Source organism: Zingiber officinale, chromosome 4A (assembly GCF_018446385.1).
Source record: "Zingiber officinale cultivar Zhangliang chromosome 4A, Zo_v1.1, whole genome shotgun sequence".
NCBI classification, from domain to species: domain Eukaryota; kingdom Viridiplantae; phylum Streptophyta; class Magnoliopsida; order Zingiberales; family Zingiberaceae; genus Zingiber; species Zingiber officinale.
Window position 1 is genome coordinate 160,191,983 of NC_055992.1, and position 27,634 is coordinate 160,219,616.

General features: G+C 40.0%; 2 protein-coding genes and 1 non-coding gene across 4 annotated transcripts in view; 1 reads left to right on the top strand and 2 right to left on the bottom strand.

Moving 5' to 3' along the window:
* Window positions 1-209: 209 nt before the first annotated feature.
* Window positions 210-282, bottom strand: TRNAK-UUU. Its single transcript has one exon. It is a non-coding gene; the product is annotated as a tRNA-Lys (tRNA).
* An 871-nt stretch (window positions 283-1,153) lies between these two features.
* LOC121971972 (ras-related protein RABA5c-like) overlaps window positions 1,154-27,634 on the top strand; it is a 39,718-nt gene continuing 13,237 nt past the window's right edge. The window contains exons 1-3 of one of the 2 annotated variants that reach the window (XR_006109286.1): window positions 1,154-1,594; window positions 4,648-5,038; window positions 5,119-5,230. Coding sequence is in view for 1 of the 2 variants with exons in the window: in XM_042523532.1 (XP_042379466.1) it covers window positions 1,267-1,594; window positions 4,648-4,944; window positions 5,119-5,228 (735 nt within the window). In the remaining variant the exon portion in view is untranslated. Of the gene's footprint in view, window positions 1,595-4,647; window positions 5,039-5,118; window positions 5,231-27,634 lie in introns of those variants that run through there. The other variant, XM_042523532.1, reaches the window with a different exon arrangement.
* Window positions 5,974-7,250, bottom strand: LOC121971973 (transcription factor bHLH78-like). Its single transcript, XM_042523533.1, has 4 exons — window positions 6,769-7,250; window positions 6,562-6,696; window positions 6,418-6,468; window positions 5,974-6,351 (listed from the first exon to the last, which is right to left on the bottom strand). The coding sequence occupies exons 1-4, from the start codon at window positions 7,036-7,038 to the stop codon at window positions 6,211-6,213; spliced, it is 597 nt and encodes a 198-aa protein (XP_042379467.1). The 5' UTR covers window positions 7,039-7,250; the 3' UTR covers window positions 5,974-6,210.

Consider the following 27,634-nt stretch of genomic DNA (forward strand, 5'->3'; position numbering starts at 1 on the left):
TATTACGTCACGTGGTCCGCCAAAATCCCATATATTACGTCATATAATGTGTTGAAATTAGAAATCTAATGTAATTTTTGTAAATAATAAAAAGTAATAAAATAGAAACTTTAAATGTAAATAATATATCTTTTTTGAAAAAAGATTCAAAAGACAAATAATATACCTGCATCTTTTTAATGGCAAACTCCTCACAAAATTAAAAGAAGCGCCGTCTTTGGGAATCGAACCCACGACCACGTGGTTAAAAGCCACGCGCTCTACCAGCTGAGCTAAGACGGCTTTGATAAATGGCAATTACAAATCGAATTTGTTAATAAATAAATTTCGGTGAAAATTTACTGATAGGCAACTCAAATTTCATTTATTTTACAAAAATTTTAATTTTATGTTGAAACTTAGAATATAGAAATTACATTATATTTCAAATCATTGCAATTCTAGAAAATACATGTGCGCTTACTTTCAGAAACAATCTATCTGAGGATATAAAAATAATATTAAATTTAAAATTATATAAAAAAAAAAATCTTTTGCTTATTTTTTATATTTATTCATCAATTATTCACTTAATACAATATAAATTTAATATGCTCATCTAACATTCATATTGTAACATTTATGAAATCATAATTACTATAACCTATATAATAATTATAATTTCATAATATTATAAAAGATGATTTATTTATTTTTATATCCCGTCAATCCGTTTCTATATTAATACGAAGATAATACTAATCATTAGTGTAATAATTAAGATATGAGAAAAGATATATTTAAGTATCAAATTTGATCATATGATCTAGTATGATAATATTATTTTAATTATCGCATAATCACGAGAATAATAATTATAATTTTATAGATACTATAATACGTTCTAAGTGTGAGACAACAATAAAAACGTACTAAAGACGAGAGTAAATGCGTACGGTTGGGAAGGACACTCTGTTTCTTATAAAGTAGAGTGGGGCGTATGATTTGGAGAGAGAACAAAACAGCTAGTTTTTGCCAAATGGGATTTTTTTAATGAAAAGGTACACCCTTATGATAATTATAGTTTATTGTTTGCTTTTATTAACAATAAATAAATAAATTAATAAATAAATAAATAAATAAATAATAATAATAATAGAGCCCAAAAGGCACTACCAGAGTGTCCACGATCACGATGGTGCCCACTTCTTCGACGTTCAGTCAAACGCTCAGTGGCGATTGAGAAGAAAGGGAGAAGAAGTAGATCGCCATCGGCCGATCCTAGCCATGGAGGGCGACGACGGCGAACAGTACCTATTCAAGATCGTCATCATAGGCGATTCTGCGGTGGGGAAGTCCAACCTCCTCTCTCGCTACGCCCGCAACGAGTTCAATCTCCACTCCAAGGCCACCATCGGCGTCGAGTTCCAGACTCAGAGCATGGAGATCAACGGCAAGGAAGTTAAGACCCAGATCTGGGACACCGCCGGCCAGGAACGCTTCCGTGCAGTCACTTCCGCCTACTACCGCGGCGCCGTCGGGGCCCTCGTCGTCTACGACATCTCACGCCGCACCACCTTCGACAGCATCCCCCGCTGGCTACAGGAGATCAACAGTACGTGCTCTAATGTTCTTCGTTTCTTTGATCTTCGTGATTGTCACTCTGGATCCGCTGTTGATTTATGTTCCGCGCTCTCGATTTTGGGAATAAAATGGATCTTATTTCTGTGGTGGATCTGACTCTTTTGCAACATGCGACACTTTTTTTTTATTTGACTAATGATATAGCGATTAACCAAACTGATCATCAAAAATCGAAGGTAGTGTCAATAGAGATTGCTTCTTTCTACCCTTTTCAGTCAGTAGATAGAGACCTCGTAAGAACTAATGTGTAGTTTTTCCCCCCGTTTTGATAGAATTGGCAAAGGAAATTACTAACCATGTAAAATTAGAAACATTTGCTGATTTAAAGATAGTGTGCAAATCGAGTTGGTTAAGTACTCGAACAATCAATTCATCCATTTCGAACACTAACTATTGAAAGTGGAAGTTCTTTCTCCATCTCCATCTCCATCTCCATCTTAACTTGCTCTTGCAAGAAAAATTGCCTGTATAAGTTCAGTTATAAGATGACTTATAACCAAGAAACTACTTCACTTAATTTGAACAGGTCGTAAATATTTATTTAGAAGATACTTCTTGGTCAGCTCTCATGCTAAATGCATGTATCATTTGTCAGGACTGTCTTACTCATTTATAGGTCTCTTCATCTAGAGAACAACTCAACTCAACAAATCACTTTCCATGTCTCTAATGTGTTCTAAGATTTATCTGTCAACTTAACACCAATGCATGCACCTAGAAATGTTGGTAGATTTTTATAAAAAAAAAAATGTGGTCCTGCAAGTGAATTTGGTTAGAGATGTCCATTGAGTATGCACTCTTGTCTCTGTCACATATCATCGGTGATCCTTGTGATTGGCGTGCATTTTTATAAGTTTGGTCTTAAGATCAAATTTTATGAGAAATTCGATAGTATAAGGGTGCTAAAAGGCAGTCAAGTGATTTGGATTGGTGGTCAAACTATGCTCATCAAGCCAGAATAGTTGACTGTAAAAATATATGTTTATTAAGGAAAGACAAATTTTCTTATTGTGTTTGGCAGTAAACAAAAAATTGCATCATCAAGATTTTCTTATCAAAAATTGGATGCCGGAAAACATAAATTATTGTCTTGATCTGAACAGGATAAATACAATTTCATTTGCAAAGTTAGCTCTTATCCTTCTTTCCTTTCTTTGTTCTTCACTGCTCAGTCTATGCCAATTTCTGGGGGAGAGTTTCTCAACATGAGTGTCTCACTCTTATGAATGCCTCCATTTGGTCTACATATGCAACAGAATATGGCCGCATCTGACACATGCAGTCAACATGTACAATTATATATATAGAGAGAGAGAGTTTATTTAAATTATTTTAAACTCAACCAAACTTACTTAAACTGTTACTTAACTAATTTAGTAGGGTATCTATTTTATTACTTACTGCATAGATGTTTGATTGCAAGGTTTTTTTTTTTGAAATTTTGATCTTGTGTTAAGGATAGGTTGACTTTGCTAACAGGAATATCTATATATTGCCTTTTTTCTATTGCATCAAAATTTGTTTCCTTCAAATACATTAGGGCCCGTTTGAAAATTAAAATATCTTTTAATTTTCATTTTTTTAGGAAAAAAACTAATATAAATAACATCTATTACAAGAATGTAACCATCAAAATAAAATTTTTTGTTTAAAAAAAACTTCTCAAAATTATTATGTTTTATTGTCGTTTAGAAACAGTTCATTACAGGTTTCTATTTTTATAAAATCTCAATGAAAAAATTAGTAATTATCATGAAATCTGCATGAAAATTATTTCTATTTTAAAGTTGTTAATTGTATATATATATATATATATATATATATATATTCATCTTTTTGTGGTACAAAAAAAATTACATTATGGTCTTCAAATTTTTTAAGTATTTTGCTCCTTTATTCATCTGACTTTTCTAATTCCAAATCTGATTGTTACCTTGAAGTTTTTATGGTTGCAGATACCCCCCCCCCCCTTTATTTGTTTTAGTTTTTCATTTCACTTCTAAATTTTTAGCCAATTTATATTTTTTATGCTTCAAATTATTTAATTTTTTATCCAAAATTCCATTTTAACTCATAGTTGTATCACCATTTGCCTCAATATTAATAGAAAATTACTATTTGCTCCTATATATATTTTTTTATATATTTTCAATAGAAATTCCCCATTAGCCAGACCTTATAGTTTTAGAATTTTCGAATTTTCGCCAAGAATGATTTTAATTTTATTTTACCCTTAAATATTTTCATAAAATTACATTTTACATCTCATGGATAATCTGAGTCATTATGTCTTAATACTAATTTTTGGATTGTAACTATGATTATTGAATGATAAGGATAATTATTTTTACTAACTAAACCTTTTTAGCTTGGGTATTGTTTTAATTTGTTAAATTTTATAGATATTTTCCCATAATAATAAATTGGTTAAGTTTTCCTAATATTTTTTTATATATTTCTCAATGAAAGGTAGCTAGCTGTACAAAGTGAGAGATTTACTTGCCAAATAAGAATCTTATAATTTCATCTCTTTTACATTTTTTCCCTGTATTATACAAAAAAAGATGTTCAGTCTTTTTGAAAATGATGATTCTCTTCTCACAGTTTTTAATTTTGAATCCCTAAAACACAGACCTTAATCCCTCCTTTATGTTATTCGTTAAGGTGTCCTTGCTTCTCTGAGGAGTGCTTGTTTATATATATAAATATCTTCAGCATTCATACTTTTGGAGACTGACTGCTTGGCTATGTAAATATTTTTCACCTCCTACTTTTAAGAACCGAATGCTTGGTCCTGCAAACTGACCAAATTCTGTGTGCTATACATGTTTACAATAATGTTTTTGGTAAGATAAAATTGTTTTTTTTCTCTCTTTTTCCTATAGGTTTATATGCATATTACCTTAAGCAGATCATATGACCTTTAATATCTCTTCCTTATCGTGAATCAGTTCCTGTTTTACTTTGAAATATAATGCCTTTATGCCTCTAAGCACTGACTGGGAAATTGGAAATGCAATGCAGCACATTGCGACACCACTATGGCAAAGCTTCTCGTCGGCAATAAATGTGATTTGGAGAACATCCGAAACATATCTGTTGAAGAAGGAAAAAGCCTTGCTGAAGCTGAAGGGCTGTTTTTTATCGAAACTTCAGCTCTGGATTCCACAAATGTGAAGGAGGCCTTTGAGATCGTCATCAAAGAGATATACAACAATATGAGCCGGAAGGTGCTAAACTCTGATTCCTTCAAAGCCGAATTGTCCCTCAACAGGGTAACCCTCACGAGCAATGGAACCGACGAGGTGAAGCAAACTTCCAGTAAGCCATCCTGTTGCTAAAATGATTTGAGTCTCAGGAGTGTGTTTATCCTTTTCTACATCTGTAATGAAGATTTTCTTTTTCTGAGAAAATGGTGAGTTATCTCAGAAGGAAGATCCATTTGCTTGTTAAAAACTGTGTAAGTACATGCAATAATTATCTAATTTCATTCAGTGCGCTCTTGGATGCTGACTGAGGACCTGACGACCAGACTTAACCGCGAAGCGAGGAGCAAAAGGCGATCAAACGCACACATCAAATCCCTTTCTCGCATGCTGTTTCAGGTACCGATCAAGTCTCTCTGCGTGGCCCCAAAAGCCACCCGCCAACAACCTTTAGGTTTCACGTCATGTCATTTATTATTAAAGAGTTTTCCAGGTTTGTTTGATTGCTTGATTAATTAATTAATTAGTGAAGAAGAACAGGATCCAAAGTCCATCAACTGCTTCGTTTGTCCTTACGGTTTAGCAAACCTACTCAGATGATGTGTCTTAGTAGAAAGAGTCGGTGACGCATTGAGCGTTAAGCCTTTATGTGAATAGAGAAGAGAACTAGGGAGGAGAATGAAGTCTCGTGTTAGGTAATGAGAGTAATGATAGGTTGGGTTTTGTCGGGTTTTAGAGTGCTCAAGAGTTAGATGAGCTCTATTTTAGAGTTTTTGTTTGACTCTTCTCAGTTAAATTTTTTCGGATGCCTAGTATCTAGATAGTGCTACTAGTGTGATTCACTACCTTGCTACATTTGAATTTTATCGTAAAGTATTCTTGCCTTTCTACGTGTTATTTGGATGATTCTACCTAGTGAGCTTATAGGAGAGGCTATTTTGCATTCTAGACGTATCAATGTTCGATTGAGGGTTTAGGATTTCACAATTTGAGGTGATAGATTTTAGCAAGCAGTGTAAGAGCAATCTTTAGCCTTATCTAATTATTGAGATTCGGCTTGTCTTAGGATCTTCTTGAATCCCTAATCTAATTTGTGATTGGAAAGTGCCCCTTCGCATCACAGAATCAAATCACTCTTAAAATGTTATCGTATGAATTTGAACTGAAAGTCTTTAAATTCAATAAACTTACCACTAGACCAAGCAACTGTTCTTTCGTTTGTGTCAACTTAAACAACCACTTAAACCTCTCTACGTTCAACAATCGACTCACATATGACCTACCCCCCTTTTCTCCATTACAAACCTAAGCAGCAGCACCATAATCCCTCAAAACGGTGCATGTATTTACAGAAACCAACCCTAATCCGATCGACAAGAGCTCAGTAAGAACTCTTCCAATTCTGAACAACTCTCTGGAGTTCATCGTCCCACGAATCACTGACCTGAGAGAGAGCATCTGTGAATCCATCGAGGTAAGGATATTCAAGCTGCATTCTTGGATAAGCATCTCCCTGATCGATCTGAATTGCAAATGACTGAGAAATTGGAGTAAAAAATGAATCGAATTGCAGAACTCAAAAGCTTACATTTTGATCGAGGAGAGTCTCCATGTAGGCTGCAAGTTTGGTGGACAAGAACTGAAACAGAGGATCGAAGCAAAGATTAGAATTGGTGACGAAACGTGTGTTACAGAGAGAATCGCGGTGAAAGATCTTGTTTTCATCGGAAACCTCGACTTGTCGCTGCAGTGACTGCACGTAGTTGATGATCTCATCGAGCACGAGGGCTTTGCTGGTAATCTTGTTGCAGCCGGGGACGAGACCTTGCAGGAGCTTCATCCTCTCGCTGATCCTTTCTCTCCTCACCTGGTGAATGAGCGAATCAGGGATTATGACTATTTACGGTGGTGGACGGACGGCGGAGCGCCGGCGGCTTACCCTCTCGGCGAGGCTGTGGCTGTCGGTGGCCTGCCCTCTCCTCGCTCGGACGTGGATGTAGTCCTTGGGAGGCTCCGGCGGCGAGGAATTCTTCCCGCTGTCCTGTTCCCGGTGATCGCCGGAGCTGTGCTCTGCTCTGCGTCTCTTTGCTCCGCCACCATCTTTCCCCTTTTCCGGCAGGCCGGCGGCGTGCGAGAAACCCACCTCCGGGGGAATCACCGCGCCGGAGAAAAATGGCTCCTTTCCCGTTCGGACGGAAGAAAGCTCCATTTTTGCGAGATTTAAAGGTGAGATTTTTAAGAACGGGAAAGGAAGGAGGAAGAAGAGTGGCAGAAGAGTCCTGAGTCGTGGAGATTTAAAGGAGATTTTTTTTTTCAAGATTCGTAAGAATGTCAAAAGTAATTGGATAAAGAATTCCTGGCCATTTTCGTTCTTGTTGTTGGTTAGATCCGCGATCAGTGGAGTCGTCTAGGAGAAATGTTAGCGATCGAATGCTAGTTACGATAGAGAGGTATCAAAGTAACAATTGTTCCTCTTCTGTAATTATTCAACTGTTACTGTTTTGGCTCCTCGTGGATCTTTTAAGATGGGTGGTTTATATATATATATATATCCACTTTTAAGATGGATGGTTTATATATATATATATATATATATATGAGAATTGATATCCTGCACGTCGGCCCACTGTGCGCGCGTAGAGGATATCAATCGGTTTTTTTTTTTTTTTTAGATTTTTTTAATATTTTAAATTAAGAAAATCAATTAAAAAAATAAATATTTTTTTATATAAATTTTTAATACATTAATATATTCCCTCAACATATTACAATAGTAAATAAATACTTAAATTAATTTTATTTTAATTTTTTTTAAAATCACGCACTATAATCTAATTGGGAAGTCTGAACCCTATAGGTAAAATCTAAAAAAAAAAAATAGCTTTGATACTATAATCCAAATCCTGAACCCTAGAGATAAAATCTAAAAAAAATAATTTTGATACTATAACCCAAAACCTGAACCCTAGAGGTAAAATCTAAAAAAAAATAGCTTGATACTATAATCCAAAGCCTGAACCCTAAATAGTTTTGATACTATAACCTAAAATCTGAACCCTAGAGGTAAAATTTTAAAAAAAATAACTTTGATACTATAACCCAAAGTTTGAACCCTAGAAATAAATTTTTTAAAAATATTTTAATTATTTTTTTTAATTCAAAAATTAAAAAAAAATAAAAAAAATAAAACCAGTGATATCCTACGCGCGTGCACAGTCGCGCACTGTGCGAGCGCGTAGGATATGGTTTTGATCTCTTGCGCCACGCGCACAGTGCGCGTCACGCAGGAGATCAATTAATAGCTTTTTAAAAATATTTTAAATTTAAAAAAATAATTAAAAAAATTAATGTTTCCTTATATAAATTTTTAATACATTAATATATCCTCTCAACATATTACAATACTCAATAAATATTTAAATTAATTTTATTTTAAAACCAAACACTATAACCTAATTGGGAAGTCTGAACTCTAGAGGTAAAATCTAAAAACAATAGCTTTGATACTATAACCAAAAGTCTGAACCCTAGAGGTAAAATCTAAAAAAAATAGCTTTGATACTATAACCTAAAGTCTAAACCCTAAATAGCTTTGATTAGGGGTGATCGCGGATCGGGTTGGTTCGGTTATTGGGATAAAAAATTATCCGGCTCTATTAGATCAGATAATGTAATATCATGACCCTACATCTGGCCCTATATCCAGCGGTTATTATGTATTAAATATCCGACGGGTTGTCAGTTATTTGGATATCCGACCCTATATCCAATGAAATATAAAATATAAATATAAAATAATAAAAATAAAATATTTTAAAACGATAATAGACATTACTCATTACACGTTGTAATAGCTAATCGTCAATAGCTGTTATAACGTGTAACAACTTATCGGCAGTAGCTACTACAACGCAGTGATGGATCCAGAGGGGAGCGGGGGTGTGCTTGAGCACCCCCTTGCTCTCGGAAAATTCTGCTGCAGTATGAGGGGTGGCGAGTACACTAGCTTCGGCTACGTCTGTTGCGCTCGACTGTTGGCACTGGGGCACACCCTCCGTAGCGATGAAATTGATATTCCTATTCATTTCCGTCTGCTTCGTGCCCATTATCCTCGTACTTTTCGCCATCTCTAGTTTGACGACCTCCTCCACCTTCTTTGCGCACTGCCCTAGTACCACCGACATCCATCGCGGCGCCGCCCACCTTCGTGTACTAATAGTTGGTGATCGAGGGGATGTTCGACACATCCCGCAGCTGCTCCTTGCCATCTATCACCCCAGGAATCAGTACCTTCTCCACCTCTCCGCCGATGTGCCCGAGTCGGAGCGGAGCGATCTTGCTGCCAGGGTCTGGCTCACGATCCTGGCCGCTCGGGCGTTTGGGAACATGGATGTTGTAGGGAAGGCCGGGGTGATGACATCGATGGGCTTGCCGCTACGCTCCACGCTTCGTCGGTGCCCCTCCGTCCAGACGATTGAATGCGACTGACTATCTGCTCGTCCCGCAAGATGGTAGGTGGAGTTTTGTCTTCAAATGGATTCTGTCTTGGTTGTTGATTCAAATTTAGGTATTGCCCAAAGAAAGGGGGAAAATGAAACTTTATTTACACTCCTGTAGGGAAAATTTTGGTTCTTTCTCTTTAAGACGAGTAATTAAGACTATACAATCAGAGGGATGTGATTGGAAAATTGGTTCTCTCTAATCTACATCTAATTTTACTTTTACTTTGAAGATCTCACCTGATCTTATTTGATATTATTCATCTTCTCATCGAGTTAGACCAACTTCGTGTTATCCATGGCATAGCATGAATTATCAATGTAATACACAAACAAAACTACCTCAAATATATATGTTCTTGGCTACGTATTAGGATTAGCTGAAACACCAACAAACTTCTAGCGCATCTATTCGTCATCAAGTGTCTTCTTCAACTTCCTTGATCATTAAACGCACTGCTTTGCTTCTATCATCCAATCATATCAAGGCCCATCACAATGGCTACATCTTGTATTCACAAATCCTAATCCACCTACTTCAGCACCTCCATGTGTTTTTGTCTGGATCCACCACTGCTACAACGTATAGCAGTTTATCCGCAGTAGCTACTATAACGTGTAACAACTTATCGGCAGTAGTTACTACAAGTAGGGGTGATCATGGATCGGGTTGGTTCGATTATTGGGATAAAAAACTATCCGACCCTACTAGATCAGATAATGTAATATCATGACCCTACATCCGGCCCTATATCAGGCGGATTTTGTTTTTTCGGTTTAGTTCGGGTCGGTATAAGCGGGTTGGTCGGTTTGACGGGTTGACTACTCACCCCTAGCTTTGATACTATAACTCAAAGCCTGAACCCTAGAGGTAAAATCTAAAAAAAATAGCTTTGATACTATAACCCAAAATCTGAACCCTAGAAATAAAATTTTTTAAAAATTTTTTAATTATTTTTTAATTCAAAAATAAAAAAAAAAACTAAAATCAGTGATATCCTGCGCGATCGCATAGTAGCGCACTGTGCGGGCGCGCAGAATATCAACTTTATATATATATATATATATATATATATAGAGGATTGATATGCTGCGCGCCTGCAAAGTGCGCGACTGTGCGCGACTTGCCTTCCTGATCGGTCACCAGTCCGATCAGGGAACCTCCTGATCGGTCTCTGGATCGATCAGGGAACCTCCTGATCGGTCTGTAGACCGATCAGAAAATGATCGGTTCCCTGATCGGTCTCTGAACCGATCAGGAGGTTCCCTGATCGGTCCAGAGACCGATCAGGAGGTTCAGGAGGCAAGTCACGCACAGTCGCGCACTGGGCAGGCGCGCAGCATATCAATCTTATATATATATATATATATATATATATATATGCACACCCGTGAACACCTAAAAAAATTTGTTATGAAAAATATTTTATACTTAATACTATAATCTAATTCTTAAACCTTAAAGAGATATGGTCTGTTTGATAAAATCGAGAGCTTAAAAAATAAATAATAAAAAAATTGATGATACACTGGGCACGCATGACGTTAGTGCCCAGTGTGTCATTATATAATATATAGAGGGATATAATGTTAGGTAATGGTTGATATAGTTGAGTGTTAAAATATATTTTGTAAACATGCACATCAAAAGATAAAATAATAATTCTTAATTATTACAATACACGCACTACACACATATAAGGATACATCTCATGGAGACATGATCACAATATAAAATTTTATGAAAAGTAAATTTACGCTAAGTATATATTATGGCTAACGCGCACTGGTAAGGGCATTAACCAAAACAATGCTCTTGAGCCTCGCCTCTATTTATATCCACGTCGAGCTTTCGTCAAGACGGCTTCACAGAGTCATAAGTCATTCGTCTCCTATTGGTACTGGTCAAGCGTGAAGACGAAGTAATCTGAGAGAACTCCCAAAGCACGATTTGGTGGGCCACACGACACCAAAATTGTTAACATTGAATTTGTCTGTACCAAAATCATTGGCACTAAATTCGTCGGCACTGAATTCATCAGCACAGAATTCGTCGGCACTGACTTCGATGGCTGTGTTAGGATCGATGGATTGCGGCTAGAGAGGGGAGTGTAAATAGCCGCCCCAAATTCTTCGCGTTTCTTCCTACGATTAGGGTTAGCGCAGCGGAAATGAAACCGTAGAAACGAAAAGGAAGAAGACAAACCTCAAACTCGATGGATGTAACGAGGTTCGGAGGTGATACTCCTACTCCTCGGCGTGTCCGTAAGGTGGACGAGCCCTATCAATCCGTCGATGGATGAGTCCCCGGAGAACCGGCTAATAAATACTCCTTGTGGGTGGAGAAACCTCGCCACAATAGCTTGCAACAGCAATATGGAAATACAAAGAAGAGCAAGAACAAAATACACAATGAATGTACAAATACTCGCTTGTCTTCTCGTCGACTGAAGTCCCGGATGAAGCACCAACTTCACGGACGAATGCCAACAAGCAACTCAGTCGAAGAAGCTCACACGAAGCTTCGGAGCTCAGCAAAGCTCAAGAGCACAGCTTTCAGAAGAACAGCAGCTCAGTTCAGAGGAGGAAGAAGAAGCAAGAAGTCGTAGACCGTTCTGTAGTGCCTCTCGATCCTTTTATAACCTCTGATATCCTGAGCCAACCTGCGAACCTGCAAGGCAAAAAGGCCAGAACACAGAAGCCCGAAATAGCCTAGCCGTTGAGTCACAACGGCTAGGCCTGGACCGATCAGGCTCCACCCTGATCGGTCCAGGGTGCTGCTGATCGGTCATGGGGACCGATCAGGCTCTATGCTGATCGGTCCCTAGATCGATCAGAATGCTTTACAGAGAGTTGCCCAACTCTCTGTGCGTACCCTGATCGGTCCCGGCGACCGATCAGGCTTCATGCTGATCGGTCCCCAGACCGATCAGTAAGCTCACAGAGGCACACTGATCGCTTTCTGATCGGTCTCCAGACCGATCAGGAAACCACAGTATCACTGGATCGGTCTGCCGACCGATCCAATGGCTAGGTTAGAGCTTCCCAGCTCTAAACCCTAACGCCTGGTCTAGAGAACGAGCTACCGAGCCCTCTCTGACCTAGTCCGGAGAACGAGCTACCGAGCCCTCTCCGACTTCCACGTCCAGTCCAGAGAACGAGCTACCGAGCCCTCTCCGACTTCGTCCGGTCTAGAGAACGAGCTACCGAGCCCTCTCCGACTCCATCCGATCCAGAGAACGAGCTACCGAGCCCTCTCTGATCACAGTCCGGAGAACGAGCTACCGAGCTCTCTCCGACTTCCCATGCCAAGTTTCCATACTTGGACTTCTCCGTGCCAAGTCTCCATACTTGGACTTTTCCCGTGCCAAGCTCTCTGCTTGGACTTTTCACCAGATGTCTGGTCAACCTTGACCCATCTGAATTTCCCTTGCCTGGTTTCACTCACCAGGACTTTCCAACTGCCTGGCTTCACTCACCAGGACTTTCACAACTGTCTGGCTTCACTCACCAGGACTTTCCCACTGCCTGGCTTCACTCACCAGGACTTTCACCAACTGCCTGGCTTCACTCACCTGGACTTTCCCACTGTCTGGCTTCACTCACCAGGACTTTCACTTTCACCTAGCTTCACTCACTAGGGTTTTCACCTGGCTTCACTCACCAGGATTTCCAATCTGCCTGGCTTCACTCACCAGGACTTTTCCGTCTGCCTGGCTTCACTCACCAGGACTTTCCAGTCAAGTATCCGGTCAACCTTGACCTACTTGACTCTTCTTCATTCAACCTGATCAGACCCTGATCAGTATCTCTCCGCATGGACAACTGCACCTGCATTGTCCATGTCTACATGTCTTTCTGTATTGTCAAACATCGAAACCATGACCAAGGTTTACGCTTGGTCAACTAGGTCAACCGTGACCTACTGGAAATTGCACCAACAATCTCCCCCTTTTTGATGTTTGACAATACCTTTAAGTTAGGCTAATCCAATAGCCTCAACTTTCTTCATGTCACTAGGTAATGAAACATAAGTTACAACCTTACATTCTCCTTCTAAGAAGGCAACCTCCTTCTTAGATAATGAAAGTCTAACTTAAACCCTTCATTCTCCCCCTATTGGCACACATCAACAAACTCTCCCCTTGAAGAGTAAGTTATCGTTGTTCACAACTTCATTTGTTGTGATCAACAAACTCTCCCACTAACTCCAATGTTCTTCCTTGAACATTCTCTAGACATTCTCTCTCCCTTTTTGATACACATCAAAAGGAGTAAATCAAGGTCAAGAGTTTCTTCCTAATGAAAGTCCCATACCTTTCATTGAAACCCTTAATTTCCCCCTTGATACTAAATTCAACAATCAACTTAGTGATAATCCCATATCACTCATCCTCAAAAATTTCGACGAGTAAAAACTCCCCCTAAAGGTCAACTCCCCCTTGACCATTGCACCAACAATGTCTTGGAGAGTTCCAAACCTTTAGAAACCTAAAACACCACTTCCCGAGCTGAAATTTCAGACAACCAGTCGAATTTCAGCAAGTTGGCACGCCCTGATCGGTCACCGGACCGATCAGGCTTCCTCTGGATCGGTCCAGTGACCGATCCAGACACTGATGGACAGATTTCTGAATTTTTCTTTCTCGAAATTCAGAAACCTCTAGAAAATCACAGAAAATTCGAAAAATTGTGAAATTTTGAGGATACATTCATCATACCACATACTATCATGGAAAAATAGTTTTCTATGAAAATATCTTTCATTTTTTAATCTTGATACAAAATTCAAAAGACTTTGAAATAGCTCAAAGTTAAGTCATCTTTGTATCAACTTGTTCAATGATGAAGGCTATTACTAGAAAAGCTTCATCAAAGTTTTTCAAATCAATTTTGAAATGATTTTAAACCCTTTAATTTGGGACTATAATCTCAGGACTATATGTACATGACTTGTACACAAGTTTTCCCTATGATCCTCCAATTTTGAATTAGGCTCATCTAGGTACAAGAACTATGCACCTTGATCCTAACTCATCATCCTAATATCTCACACACATCTAAGGTGTATCAAACACATCCAAGTCAATTTTGATGTGAGATATGGGTTTAGGTCATCTTAACTAGGTTCTCATGCATTTTCTAAACAACAATTTGATCTCCATATCAAATTGTGTTTTAGTCCTTAAATCAAATTAATTGATTATAAATGCAAAAGATAATGACATGGCATATAATGATATCGTAAGTAAAAACATGTGCCAATGTCATGATGTCATGTCATAAAGTATGAAACTTAAATAAGGCATGACCTTTAACTAACCTAAGCATCATCACGACATTTCAAATGATAGTAAATTAGATATGATGTCATGACATGACATATGGCACACAATATATGGCAAATAACATATAAAGGTATAGAAAATACCTAATTCTAGCTTTAGTTGTCATTTTTGATAATTTTGATCATTTTGTCATAAATTCTATATTCCTAAGTGTAATAGACCTAGCATCATATACCAAAGATTTTTAGATCACTATGTGCCAATTAAATTGACTCTAGAAAACTCCTCAAATATGATTGGCACATCCTAATCACCTTAGGAATAACTTTCCATTTCATTTTCAAGGCTTGATTACACCTTGAAAATTCCTAAAGTGCCACTTTTTGCCATGATTAGGTTACCTACCTATTCAAGTAAGGTTGGCACACCCTAAACCATCTAGTGTGATGGAATCACGCTCTTAGGAACCCAATACCTATTGGAGCTCATTGGGTTCACTAAATATTCACTAGGGATGACTTCCCTAGCAACCCTCCTAATGACCCTCCTAGGCTTTAAAGCCTTGGTCATTTGGGACTCAACAAGATCAACTCTAGGGGTGACTCCCCTTGTGACCTTGGTGATGGTCTTTCTAGCTCTAGGTCTTGTTCCATAATCGAATGGAACATTATGATAAGTGGGCTTTGATTTTTGACCCTTAGATCCTTGAGTTGACTTCTCTAAATTCTTAAGGGCCTTTTCTAAATTGTCAAGTCTTGACCTCAAGACTTGATTTTCCTTTTCTAATACCTCAAGTTTTAATTTGTCATTTTTCTTTGAGGTATACCTAGGCATATGTCTAGTTGTTTTGGGATTCCTACCTAGGTTTTCCTTAACCTTAGATGAGTTAATTCTAGGGTTGGTTTTTTTAGTATTGTCCTTATCTAGGCTAACATGTTTGGCACCTAAGCACGTGTATCAGTTACTATAGTTATCATGCTTATTATTATTGACAATAGTAATAAAGCTACTAGCATGCATCCTACTAGAATTGCAAGAGTGTGCCTTAGAGATTACCTTAGGGTTTGCCTTAGCTCCCCCTATAGACGTGCTCGGTCTCTTGTCCTTGTGAGATTCCCTCCCCCTCGGACATTGGCTCCTATAGTGTCCCCTTTGCTTGCATTGGAAGCACACCACGTGCTCCTTACCCTTGCGTATCGGGACTCCGGCTTTCTTGACCTTTGGCGCCGGTGGAGTCTTCCTAATCCTCCTTGGACATTTACTCTTGTAATGCCCAAATTCCCTACACTCAAAGCACATTATATGTAATTTACAAGAAATTAAATTACTTGAGTTACCTAGGGTTGAGGATGGTTGTATGCTTTCTTCTTCATCCCTTCCGGAGGTAGAAGCTTCTTCTTCTTGCTCCAATCTTGAAGAAGAACTCTCCTCCTCTTCTTCCTTAGATGTTGAGTAGCCCTCAACTTCTAATTCCTTACCTCCATGAAGTGAGCTACTAGACTCACTTGACTCCTCTTCATGACTTGAATTGGAGCTCTCCTCATGGAACTTCGCCAAGTTGTTCCACAACTCCTTGGCATCGTTGTAACCACCTATCTCACACAAGACATCATTAGGTAATGAAAATTTCAGAATTTTCGTTACCTCGTCATTGATTCTGGATCGGTGGATTTGATCCTTCGTCCACTTTTTCTTCTCGATAGGTTTTCCTTCTTCATCCATTGGAGGAGCGAAACCTACTTGGACACAACTCCAATTCTCAAGATTAGTCATAAGAAAATATTTCATTCTTACCTTCCAAAACGCGAAGTCGTCGCGATCGTAGAAGGGTGGAATCGTGATGTCTTCTCCAAGTAGATCCATTCTCTAGCTTGTGCTCCCTTGGGTGTTAATCTGACGAAGAGCAACCTTGCTCTGATACCACTTGTTAGGATCGATGGATTGCGGCTAGAGAGGGGGGTGTGAATAGCCGCCCCAAATTCTTCGCGTTTCTTCCTACGATTAGGGTTAGCGCAGCGGAAATGAAACCGTAGAAACGAAAAGGAAGAAGACAAACCTCAAACTCGATGGATGTAACGAGGTTCGGAAGTGATACTCCTACTCCTCGGCGTGTCCGTAAGGTGGACGAGCCCTATCAATCCGTTGGTGGATGAGTCCCCGGAGAACCGGCTAATAAATACTCCTTGTGGGTGGAGAAACCTCGCCACAATAGCTTGCAACAGCAATATGGAAATACAAAGAAGAGCAAGAACAAAATACACAATGAATGTACAAATACTCGCTTGCCTTCTTGTCGACTGAAGTCCCGGATGAAGCACCAACTTCACGGACGAATGCCAACAAGCAACTCAGTCGAAGAAGCTCACACGAAGCTTCGGAGCTCAGCAAAGCTCAAGAGCACAGCTTTCAGAAGAACAGCAGCTCAGTTCAGAGGAGGAAGAAGAAGGAAGAAGTCGAAGACCGTTCTGTAGTGCCTCTCGATCCTTTTATAACCTCTGATATCCTGAGCCAACCTGCGAACCTGCAAGGCAAAAAGGCCAGAACACAGAAGCCCGAAATAGCCTAGCCGTTGAGTCACAACGGCTAGGCCTGGACCGATCAGGCTCCACCCTGATCGGTCCAGGGTGCTGCTGATCGGTCATGGGGACCGATCAGGCTCTATGCTGATCGGTCCCTAGACCGATCAGAATGCTTTACAGAGAGTTGCCCAACTCTCTGTGCGTACCCTGATCGGTCCCAGCGACCGATCAGGCTTCATGATGATCGATCCCCAGACCGATCAGTAAGCTCACAGAGGCACACTGATCGCTTTCTGATCGGTCTCCAGACCGATCAGGAAACCACAGTATCACTGGATCGGTCTGCCGACCGATCCAATGGCTAGGTTAGAGCTTCCCAGCTCTAAACCCTAACGCCTGGTCTAGAGAACGAGCTACCGAGCCCTCTCTGACCTAGTCCGGAGAACGAGCTACCGAGCCCTCTCCGACTTCCACGTCCAGTCCAGAGAACGAGCTACCGAGCCCTATCTGACCTAGTCCGGAGAATGAGCTACCGAAGCCTCTCCGACTTCGTCCGGTCTAGAGAACGAGCTACCGAGTCCTCTCCGACTCCATCCGATCCAGAGAACGAGCTACCGAGCCCTCTCTGATCACAGTCCGGAGAACGAGCTACCGAGCTCTCTCCGACTTCCCATGCCAAGTTTCCATACTTGGACTTCTCCGTGCCAAGTCTCCATACTTGGACTTTTCCCGTGCCAAGCTCTCTGCTTGGACTTTTCACCAGATGTCTGGTCAACCTTGACCCATCTGGATTTCCCTTGCCTGGTTTCACTCACCAGGACTTTCCAACTGCCTGGCTTCACTCACCAGGACTTTCCCACTGCCTGGCTTCACTCACCAGGACTTTCCCACTGCCTGGCTTCACTCACCAGGACTTTCACTTTCACCTAGCTTCACTCACTAGGGTTTTCACCTGGCTTCACTCACCAGGATTTCCAATCTGTCTGGCTTCACTCACCAGGACTTTTTCGTCTGCCTGGCTTCACTCACCAGGACTTTTCCGTCTGCCTGGCTTCACTCACCAGGACTTTCCAGTCAAGTATCCCGTCAACCTTGACCTACTTGACTCTTCTTCATTCAACCTGATCAGTATCTCTTCGCATGGACAACTGCACTTGCATTGTCCATGTCTACATGTCTTTCTGTATTGTCAAAAATCGAAATCATGACCAAGGTTTACGCTTGGTCAACTAGGTCAACCTTGACCTACTGGAAATTGCACCAACAGGCTGGAGATGGCGGTGGTAACTCTTGGCCGACAATATCTTGGGTAACGACTAGATAGATGGAGAGGGAGAAGAGTATGAGAAAAAGCCCTAATCAAATTAGAGTTTTCTCTCAAAGAATAAAATCACTAATCTCTTCTCATAGAGAGATATTTATACACCTCTACATGACTTGGGGAGCAAGTTATCTCTCAAACCTAATAAGCAATGCCACCATAGTTCATTACCATTAAGATTAAGTTTGGTTCAAAACTAAACCATCTTAGTTCATAATTAAATCAAATTTTTTTTTGTTTATTATAAAACCATAATGAATCTATATCTCCTAAAATAGTCATGACTCATCGACGTTTCTGTTCCGACAAATATCTTTTTATATTTGTTCTTTCTGTTTGGTCCAACCAAACTCTATCTGTCTCTCGATTTGAGAATCCAATTCTCAAACTCGTTTTACATCCTTCAGATAAACTTGTAGTGTGTGAGACCCAATAGGTTCCCGGTTATATTGGTCGTCCATAATTAACCATTAATCATGGATCGATCATGAGTGACAACTAGTAGTATATCATGATCCCTAACTGATCGAAAAATTAAACGGCTGATTCCAGAACCACTTCTGAACCTTTCAGTAACTACAGTGAGTCGTGTCTCATTCCTTTCATTCGTCTTATACCCACTTGGTTCAGGACATGGTCTATGTTTCAGTCTCCACTAGACTGACTACGTCACACCTAGCCCAAGTAATCCTTTCTTCTTCTATGGATTCAAATTACTCAAACATGTATACAAGAGTCTCATACTCTTAACATGTGATGCTTTGGCCAAAAACTTTGAGTAATAATCCTGACAAGTGATCATGGGATATATGCCTCCTTGTAAGAAGCGGTGAATCCTCTGTGGGTTATCCAAACACCTTCGGACACTTTGACTTATACTCAATCATCTCGGATCCACACCTCTACAGAGATGTTTTCTTAAGATGTCAAAGTATAAGTCTTCATTGTATGATCGGAAAGACGCTAGAGGAGGCGGGGAGGGGGTTGGGGGTGAATAACGTTCGTTAAAAATTGCGACTAAAAGTAGGTACGCATCGGAAGAATAAAGGAGGAAAAGAAACGGAGAAACCAAGCGCTAGCACACATAATTTTACTTGGTTCGAAGCCAAGGCCCGCACTCGTCGAGTGCTTTCGTTGGGCAATCCACTAAAAGTTTGAATGATTACACAAGTTAAGTACAAGAACTAAAAGAAATATTATCGACAATAAAGAAAATAAGAAAGTCTTGATCATTGGTTGTTGAAGGAGCTTCACAGCGTCGTAGGAGCTTTTCGGAGCACCGCACAAGAGTAAAAGTCGTAGTAGTTGATATCTTGAAGCTCCTGACCGAAGGCCTTTATATAGGCCCATTCCGGGTGCCTAGAACCCCTCTGGGCACCTGGGCCACGTGGCTCGGTCAATCAACGCGCTCCACCTCAGCTTCTAAATGAGTTTTCGGGTTTGGGCACCTGGACCGACTCCGAGCGTCCGAACCGCCCGGGTGCCTGCGGCACTCGTTCGGGCGAGCTGGTCCGGGCACTCGGATTCCCTCCAGGCTCTCGGACTCCTATTTTCTTCAGCAGTTTCTTCCCTGTAAAAAGGGTTAGTCCAAGCAAAAAAAAATATATTTACCCTGCAAAACAGATTTGACATAACACAATAAAGTAAGAGTAGTAATTAGATCTTGTCTCACCAAGATCAGGATCTAGTCAAGATCTCAGCTTAGGTTTCCCAAATGGACCTAAGCTGGACTGACGCCTATAGTTCTCTCAACTGGGAACACATCCTCACTGATCTCTCCTCTAGTTGCTTACCTTCACTTACCACTTGCAGTCGTTTCACTTGCCTTTGACCCACCAGGTCTTCCTGCCAATTGTCAGGTCCGCAGACTTAAGTAGACTTCGGTCGGTTGTTACGTCCCACGGACCCAACAGGACTTCCTGCCAGATATCGGGCCCTGTGGACCTATCTGGGCTTCCCACCAGCTATCGGGTCCCGCAGACCTAGTTGGATTTCAGCATGGTGTCAGGTCCTTCATGTTGGTCCCATGGCGGCCGGCTAGAGAAGGTGAATAGCCTGCACAGAAATAAAAGAAACAAAAATCTTTCTCAAACTTTACAACTTTATTAAGAAAAACACTTACATAAAAGGAATTAAGAAATTAATTAAAAAAAGAAGAGGTACAATAGTTTACTTGTTTTGTAATCAGGGGATTGTTAATCCAAGACGTTGAAAGTTTACTAAAGTTTCTTTTCAGACGGAGAAGCCTCGTATAGCAATCACAGCTCAAAAATACAAAGCTAAACTCAAATGGAATTGATTACAAGTGTTGTACTATATATTTTTCAGTGTTGTTTAGCTTCTGGGATCAGGGCTGTATTTATAGCCCTGATCGAGGCGCTTGGAAGGGTTCCAAGCGCCTGGACGTGGATAGAATTTTATTCTTGTTGCAACGAATCAAGCCACGCCACGTTTCGATAAAGTTTCTCGTCCGAGTGCCCGGAAAGGTTCTAGGTGTCCGGACCGGGTCGACACAGCTCCTACTGGGCGAGGCGCCCAAACCACGAGTCAACATCTTGTTGACTTTTCGGTTTGGGCTCTTGCTCCGGTTCCACTCACTTGGGTCCGGGTCTTCTGCTCCAGTTATACTTATTTGGGTGATTTCAGCCATCCGGAATAGGACTCATCCGAACCTATTTTCCGGTCTTCTTGAATGACCTTGCGCTCTGACTTCTCATCTCTCAGAAACGCCGAGGTCGTCGACTCTCCCATGTCGTCGACTTGGAAAAATTTTGAAAAAAATTTTATAATAGTTAAACGGTCTTACATAAATAGATATGAAATTAAAAAAATTTATTTTCTACCTTTGTAAACAGAAATAAACTCTTTTCTACATAAAGATATATTTAAAAAAAATGCTTAAAAATAGTTATTAACCCTGAAAAATCTTGAAATATTTTTTGACAATGTATAATAGCAAGTAACTTTGCAAAAAATAAATTTTCAAGAATTTTTAATATTAAAAATTTTTATTTAGATAAATAATTTATAGAAAAATTCACTAACAGTAAAAAAAAATTGAAAATTTTGTTCTTAGATAGAAAAAAGAATAAAGTTTCACAATAAAATGAATTTTACAAAAAAAAAGTAGCACTCCAAGATATTTTTTATTTGAATAATACGAATTTTGTTAAAAAAATTTATAAAAAAATAATACAACGGTAAAAAAATTCAAAATTTTTTCTATAGATAAGTAATGAAATTTTATTTCTTGAAAGAATTTTATTTTAATTAATTTCTAGCAAAAATTATGCAAAATAATTTATTTGACAATTCTAAGCAAGAATATGAAATCAAATTACAAATAAAACATGCATAATGATTTTTCAAATTAAACATAATTTTGGAACCAATATAGGTTTCTTTCAACTGGGTTAATCAAAAATTTCTTAGAGATATATTTTTTGATAATTATTTGATTTGACCTTTGTGATATCTAAATTGTCAATTTAGTTCATTATAATTTTTGGAAATCGTTATATTCGAACATGCATAATTTTTAATTTCTTCATTCAATTTTTAATTTTTTGTTTTACATTTTTATCTTGTCAAAATCCTCTAGTTGATATGATATTGCTAAGGTTAATTTTAACTCTTCATAATTTTTTGTTTTCTATTTCTAATTTGCAAGAACTCTTCGACGGTATTTTTATAAATTTAAATAATTGATCAAGAAGTAGGGACCGTACTTGACTTATCTTGTCAATTTTTGATGCTCCCCCTGTAGTGTTGCTTTCCTCTAACGATGTCCCCTTTCATCGATGTGCATTGAAGATGAGCTTGCTTCATCTTCTTCTTCTTGGTGACTTGCCACTAGCACAAGTCCGGTGATGGCTTTGATCTCCGATTTGGACGATTTTTCGTCCCATGTCGCCTTTAGATTTCGATGCTTTGTTTGGACTGGTTTTTTGTCCTTGTTCTTGTCCTTGCTCTTCAATTTAAGACAATTATGTTTCACCTGTACTTCTTCATTGCAGTGATAACATCTTACCTTTCTTCTTCTTTTTTTATCCTACACTTAATTAAATTTATTAGTTTTAAATAACTTTTTAAATATCCTTACCATGAACACCGTTTCGTCATCTTTGAGAGAAGTTTCGGATTCTGGTTCATCTATTTTTGCCTTTAAGGCAATGTTGTGTCTGGGCTCCTTCTTCAGATATACACATCTTGTTTCATGAACTTCAAATGTTGAAAATAACTCTTCTAAAGTACTTACCTCCAGATCCTTGATGTTGGTGCAACCTTAGGTCAAGGTTGACCTGACTCGAGTTGACCTGACTCGAGTTGTATTTTGATGTTTAACGAGAAGTTCTATTCTGATGTTTGACGAGAGTAGAAAAGTTGTATTATGATGTTTGACAGAATACAAACTTGGGAGATTGTGGGTGCAATCTTTGGTCAAGGTTGACCTGGTTGACCCGAGGTGAGTCGACCTGATTCGTGAAAGTCCTGGTGAGTGAAGCCAGGCAAGGGAAAGTCCTGGTGAGTGAAGCCAGGTGAAAGTCCTGGTGAGTGAAGCCAGGCAAGGGAAAGTCCTGGTGAGTGAAGCCAGACAGTTGGAAAGTCCTGGTGAGTGAAGCCAGGCAAGGGAAATCCAGATAGGTCAAGGTTGACCAGACATCTGGTGAAAAGTCTAAACAGGGAGCTTGGCACGAGTAAAGTCCAAGTATGGAGACTTGGCACGGAAAAGTCCAAGCAGGGAGCTTGGCACGGGAAAAGTCCAAGTATGGAAGCTTGGTATGCGAAGTCGGAGAGGACTTGGCAGCTCGTTCTCCGGACTAGGTCTGAGAGGGCTCGGGAGCTCGTTCTCTGGATCAGACAGAGTTGGAGAGGGCTCGGTAGCTCGTTCTCCGGACTAGGTCAGAGAGGGCTCGGTAGCTCGTTCTCTGGACCGGATGAAGTCGGAGAGGGCTCGGTAGCTCGTTCTCCGGACTAGGTCAGAGAGGGCTCGGTAGCTCGTTCTCTGGACCGGACGTGGAAGTCGGAGAGGGCTCGGTAGCTCGTTCTCCGGACTAGGTCAGAGAGGGCTCGGTAGCTCGTTCTCTGGACCGGATGGAGTCGGAGAGGGCTCGGTAGCTCGTTCTCCGGACTAGGTCAGAGAGGGCTCGGTAGCTCGTTCTCTGGACCGGACGAAGTCGGAGAGGGCTCGGTAGCTCGTTCTCCGGACTAGGTAGGGTTTAGGGCTGGGAGCTCTAAACCTGGATCGGTCTGGTGACCGATCCAGTGATACGCTGGTTGACTGATCGGTCTGGTGACCGATCAGTAACCAAACAGTGTGTTTCTGTGAATTACCTGATCGGTCTGGTGACCGATCAGAAGCGAAGAAGATCGGGAGAAGAAAGAGGAGGGATCGGTCTGTGGACCGATCCACCTGAGTCCTGATCGGTCCACAGACCGATCAGAGACGAGGCCAACTCTCTGTGAGAGTTGGCTGATCGGTCTGGGGACCGATCAGCCTAAGGCCTGATCGGTCCCAAGACCGATCAGAACACTCCTGGACCGATCAGGAGTGTGCCTGATCGGTCCAGGCCCTCGCCGTTGCGACACAACGGTTAGTTTATGTGTCTTCTTCTTCGCAGGTTATATATCGAGGTCGAGGGCTTCTACAGTAACAGTTGTTGCTCTTCCTCCTTACTGCAATCAGAGCTTTGCTGAGCTCTCATTTTCCTGAAGCTTCGTGGAAGCTTCCTTCGGCTGGTTCCTGCTGTTGTAGGTGTTTCGTGAAGTTGCTGCTTCATCCAGTCGACGAGAAGGCAAGCTGTGTTTTTACATTCTTACTGCCTTTGTATTGTGCTGTATCTTTGTACTTCTATCTTGCTGTTGCAAGAAGTTTGTGGCGAGGTTTCTCCACCCAGAAGGAGTTTCTATTAGCCGATTTTCCGGGGTCTCATCCACCGACGGATTGAGAGGATTCGTCCACCTTACGGACACGCCGAGGAGTAGGAGTTTCATCTCCGAACCTCGTTACATCGCTGTGCTTGAGGTTTGATCTTTTCCACTTTCGTTTCTACATTGTATTTCCGCTGTGCTAACTTGATTTGTAGAAAGAAACGCGAATTTGGGGTCGGCTATTCACACCCCCCCTCTCTAGCCGCATCCGAAGGTCCTAACAAGTGGTATCAGAGCAAGGTTGCTCTTCGTCGGATTAACACCGGGGGGAGCACAAGCTAGAGAATGGATCGACTCGGAGAAGACATCACGATTCCACCCTTCTACGAGTGCTACGACTTCGCGTATTGGAAGGTAAGAATGAAATATTTTCTTATGACTAACCTAGTGAATTGGAATTGTGTACGAGTAGGTTTTACTCCTCCGGTGGATAAAAAGGGAGAACCTCTCGAGAAGAAGAAATGGACGAAGGAACAAATCCACCAATCCACAATCAACGACGAGGTAACGAAAATCCTTGAATTTTCATTACCTAATGATATATTGTGTAAGATAGGTGGATACAACGATGCCAAGGAGTTGTGGAACAACTTGGCTAAGTTCCATGAGGAGAGCTCCAATTCAAGTCATGAAGAGGAGTCAAGTGAGCCAAGTAGCTCACATCATGGATGTATGGAATTAGAAGTTGAGGGCTACTCAACATCTAAGGAAGAAGAGGAGGAGAGTTCTTCTTCAAGATTGGAGCAAGAAGAAGAAGCTTCTACCTCCGGAAGGGATGAAGGAGAAAGCTCATATCCACCCTCAACCCTAGGTAACTCAAGCAATTTACTTTCAAGTAAATTACATATAATATGCTTTGAGTGTAGGGAATTTAGGCATTACAAGATTAAATGTCCAAAGAGGATTAGGAAGACTCCACCGGCGCCAAAGGTCAAGAAAGCTGGAGTCCCGATACGCAAGGGCAAGAAGCACGTGGTGTGTTTCCAATGCAAGCAAAGGGGACACTATAGGAGCCAATGTCCGAGGGGGAGGCAACCTCACAAGGACAAGAGACCAAGCACATCTATAGGGGGGGCTAAGGCAAACCCTAAGGTACCCTTTAAGGCACATTATTGCAATTCTAATAAGAAACATGCTAGTAGCTTTATTGCAATTGCCAATGATGATAAGCATGATAACCATAGAAACCGATAAATGTGCTTAGGTGCCAAACATGTTAGTCTAGGTAAGAATAATACTAGAAATGCCAACCCTAGAATTAACTCATCTAAGGTTAAGGAAAACCTAGATAGGAATCCCAAAACAACTAGACATATGCCTAGGAATACCTCAAAGAAAAATGACAAATTAAAACTTGAGGTATTAGAGAAGGAAAATCAAGTCTTGAGGTCAAGACTTGACACCTTAGAAAAGACTCTTAAGAATTTGGAGAAGTCAACTCTAGGGTCTAAGGGTCAAAAATCAAAGCCCAAGGACATGAGAGGTTTGGGTCACAAACCTAATTCTCAAGTGGTCAAGCCCGCTTATCATAATGTTCCATTCGATTATGGAACAAGACCTAGGGCTAAGAAGACCATCACCAAGGTCACAAGGGGAGTCACCCCTAGAGTTGATCTTGATGAGTCCCAAATGACCAAGGCTTTAAAGCCTAGGAGGGTCATTAGGAGGGTTGCTAGGGAAGTTATCCCTAGTGAATATTTAGTGAACCCAATGAGCTCAAATAGGTTTTGGGTCCCTAGGAGCGTGATTCCATCACGCTAGATGGGTTAGGGTGTGCCAACCTTAATTGAATAGGTAGTTAACCTAATCATGGAAAAAGGTGGCACTTTAGGAATGTTCAAGGTGTAATCAAGCCTTGAAAATGAGATTAAAAAATTATTCCTAAGGTGATTAGCATGTGCCAACCATATTAGAGGAATTCTCTAGAGTCAATCTAATTGGCACATAGTGATCTAAAAATTTTTGGTATATGATTTTAGGTCTATTACACTTAGGAATATAGAACCTATCGCAAAATGATCAAAACTATCAAAAATGGCAACTAAGGCTAGAATTAGGTATTTTCTATACCTTTATATATTATTTGTCATGTATTGTTTGTCATATGCCATGTCATGACATCATATTTAATTTATTATCATTTGAAATGTCATGATAATGCTTAGGTTAGTTAAATGTCATGCCTTATTTAAGTTTCATACTTTATGACATGACATCATGACATTGACACATGTTTTTACTTATGATATTATTTTATGTCATGTCATCATCTTTTGCATTTATAATCAATTAATTTGATTTAAGGACAAAAACATAATTTGATATGGAAATCAAATTGTTGTTTAGAAAATGCATGAGAACTTAGCTTAAGATGACCTAAACTCATATCTCACATCAAAATTGACTTGTATGTGTTTGATACACCTTAGATGTGTGTGAGATATTAGGATTATGAGTTAGGATCAAGGTGCATAGTTCTTGTACCTAGATGAGCCTAATTCGAAATTGAGGATCATAGGGAAAGCTTGCGTACAAGTCATGTACACTTAGCCCTAAGATTGTGGTCCTAAATTGAATGGTTTAAAATCATTTCAAAATTGATTTGAAAAACATTGATGAAGCTTTTCTGGTGATAGCATTCATCATTGAGCAAGTTGATACAAAGTTGAGGTAAACTTGAACTATTTCAAAGTTTTTAAACTTTGTATCAATATTTGAAAATGGAAGTTATTTTCATAGAAAACTATTTTTCTATGATAGTATATGTTAAGAGGAATGTATCCTCAAAATTTTATAATTTTTGGAATTTTCTGTAATTTTGTAGAGGTTTCTGAATTTCGGGAGGAAGAAATTCAGAAATCACATGTGTGACCAATCAGGAGGTTCCCTGATCGGTCCAGGGGATGCTGGATCGGTCACTGGACCGATCCAGGGAGCTCCTGATCGGTCTGGTGACCAATCGGGCGTGCCAAAATGCTGATTTTCGCCTGTGTTGTCTGAAATTTCAGCTGAAAGTTAAAACACAGTTTGTGTTTTGGATTTCTAAAGGTTTGAAACTCTCCAAGACATTGTTGGTGCAATGGTTAAGGGGGAGTTGACCTTTAGGGGGAGTTTTACCTATTAGTCAAGGGAGAGTTGACTTTTAGGGGGAGTTTTTACTCTAAAGACTTGAGTGATATGGGATTATCACTAAGTTGATTGTTGACTTTAGTATCAAGGGGGAAATTAAGGGTTTCAATGAAAGGTA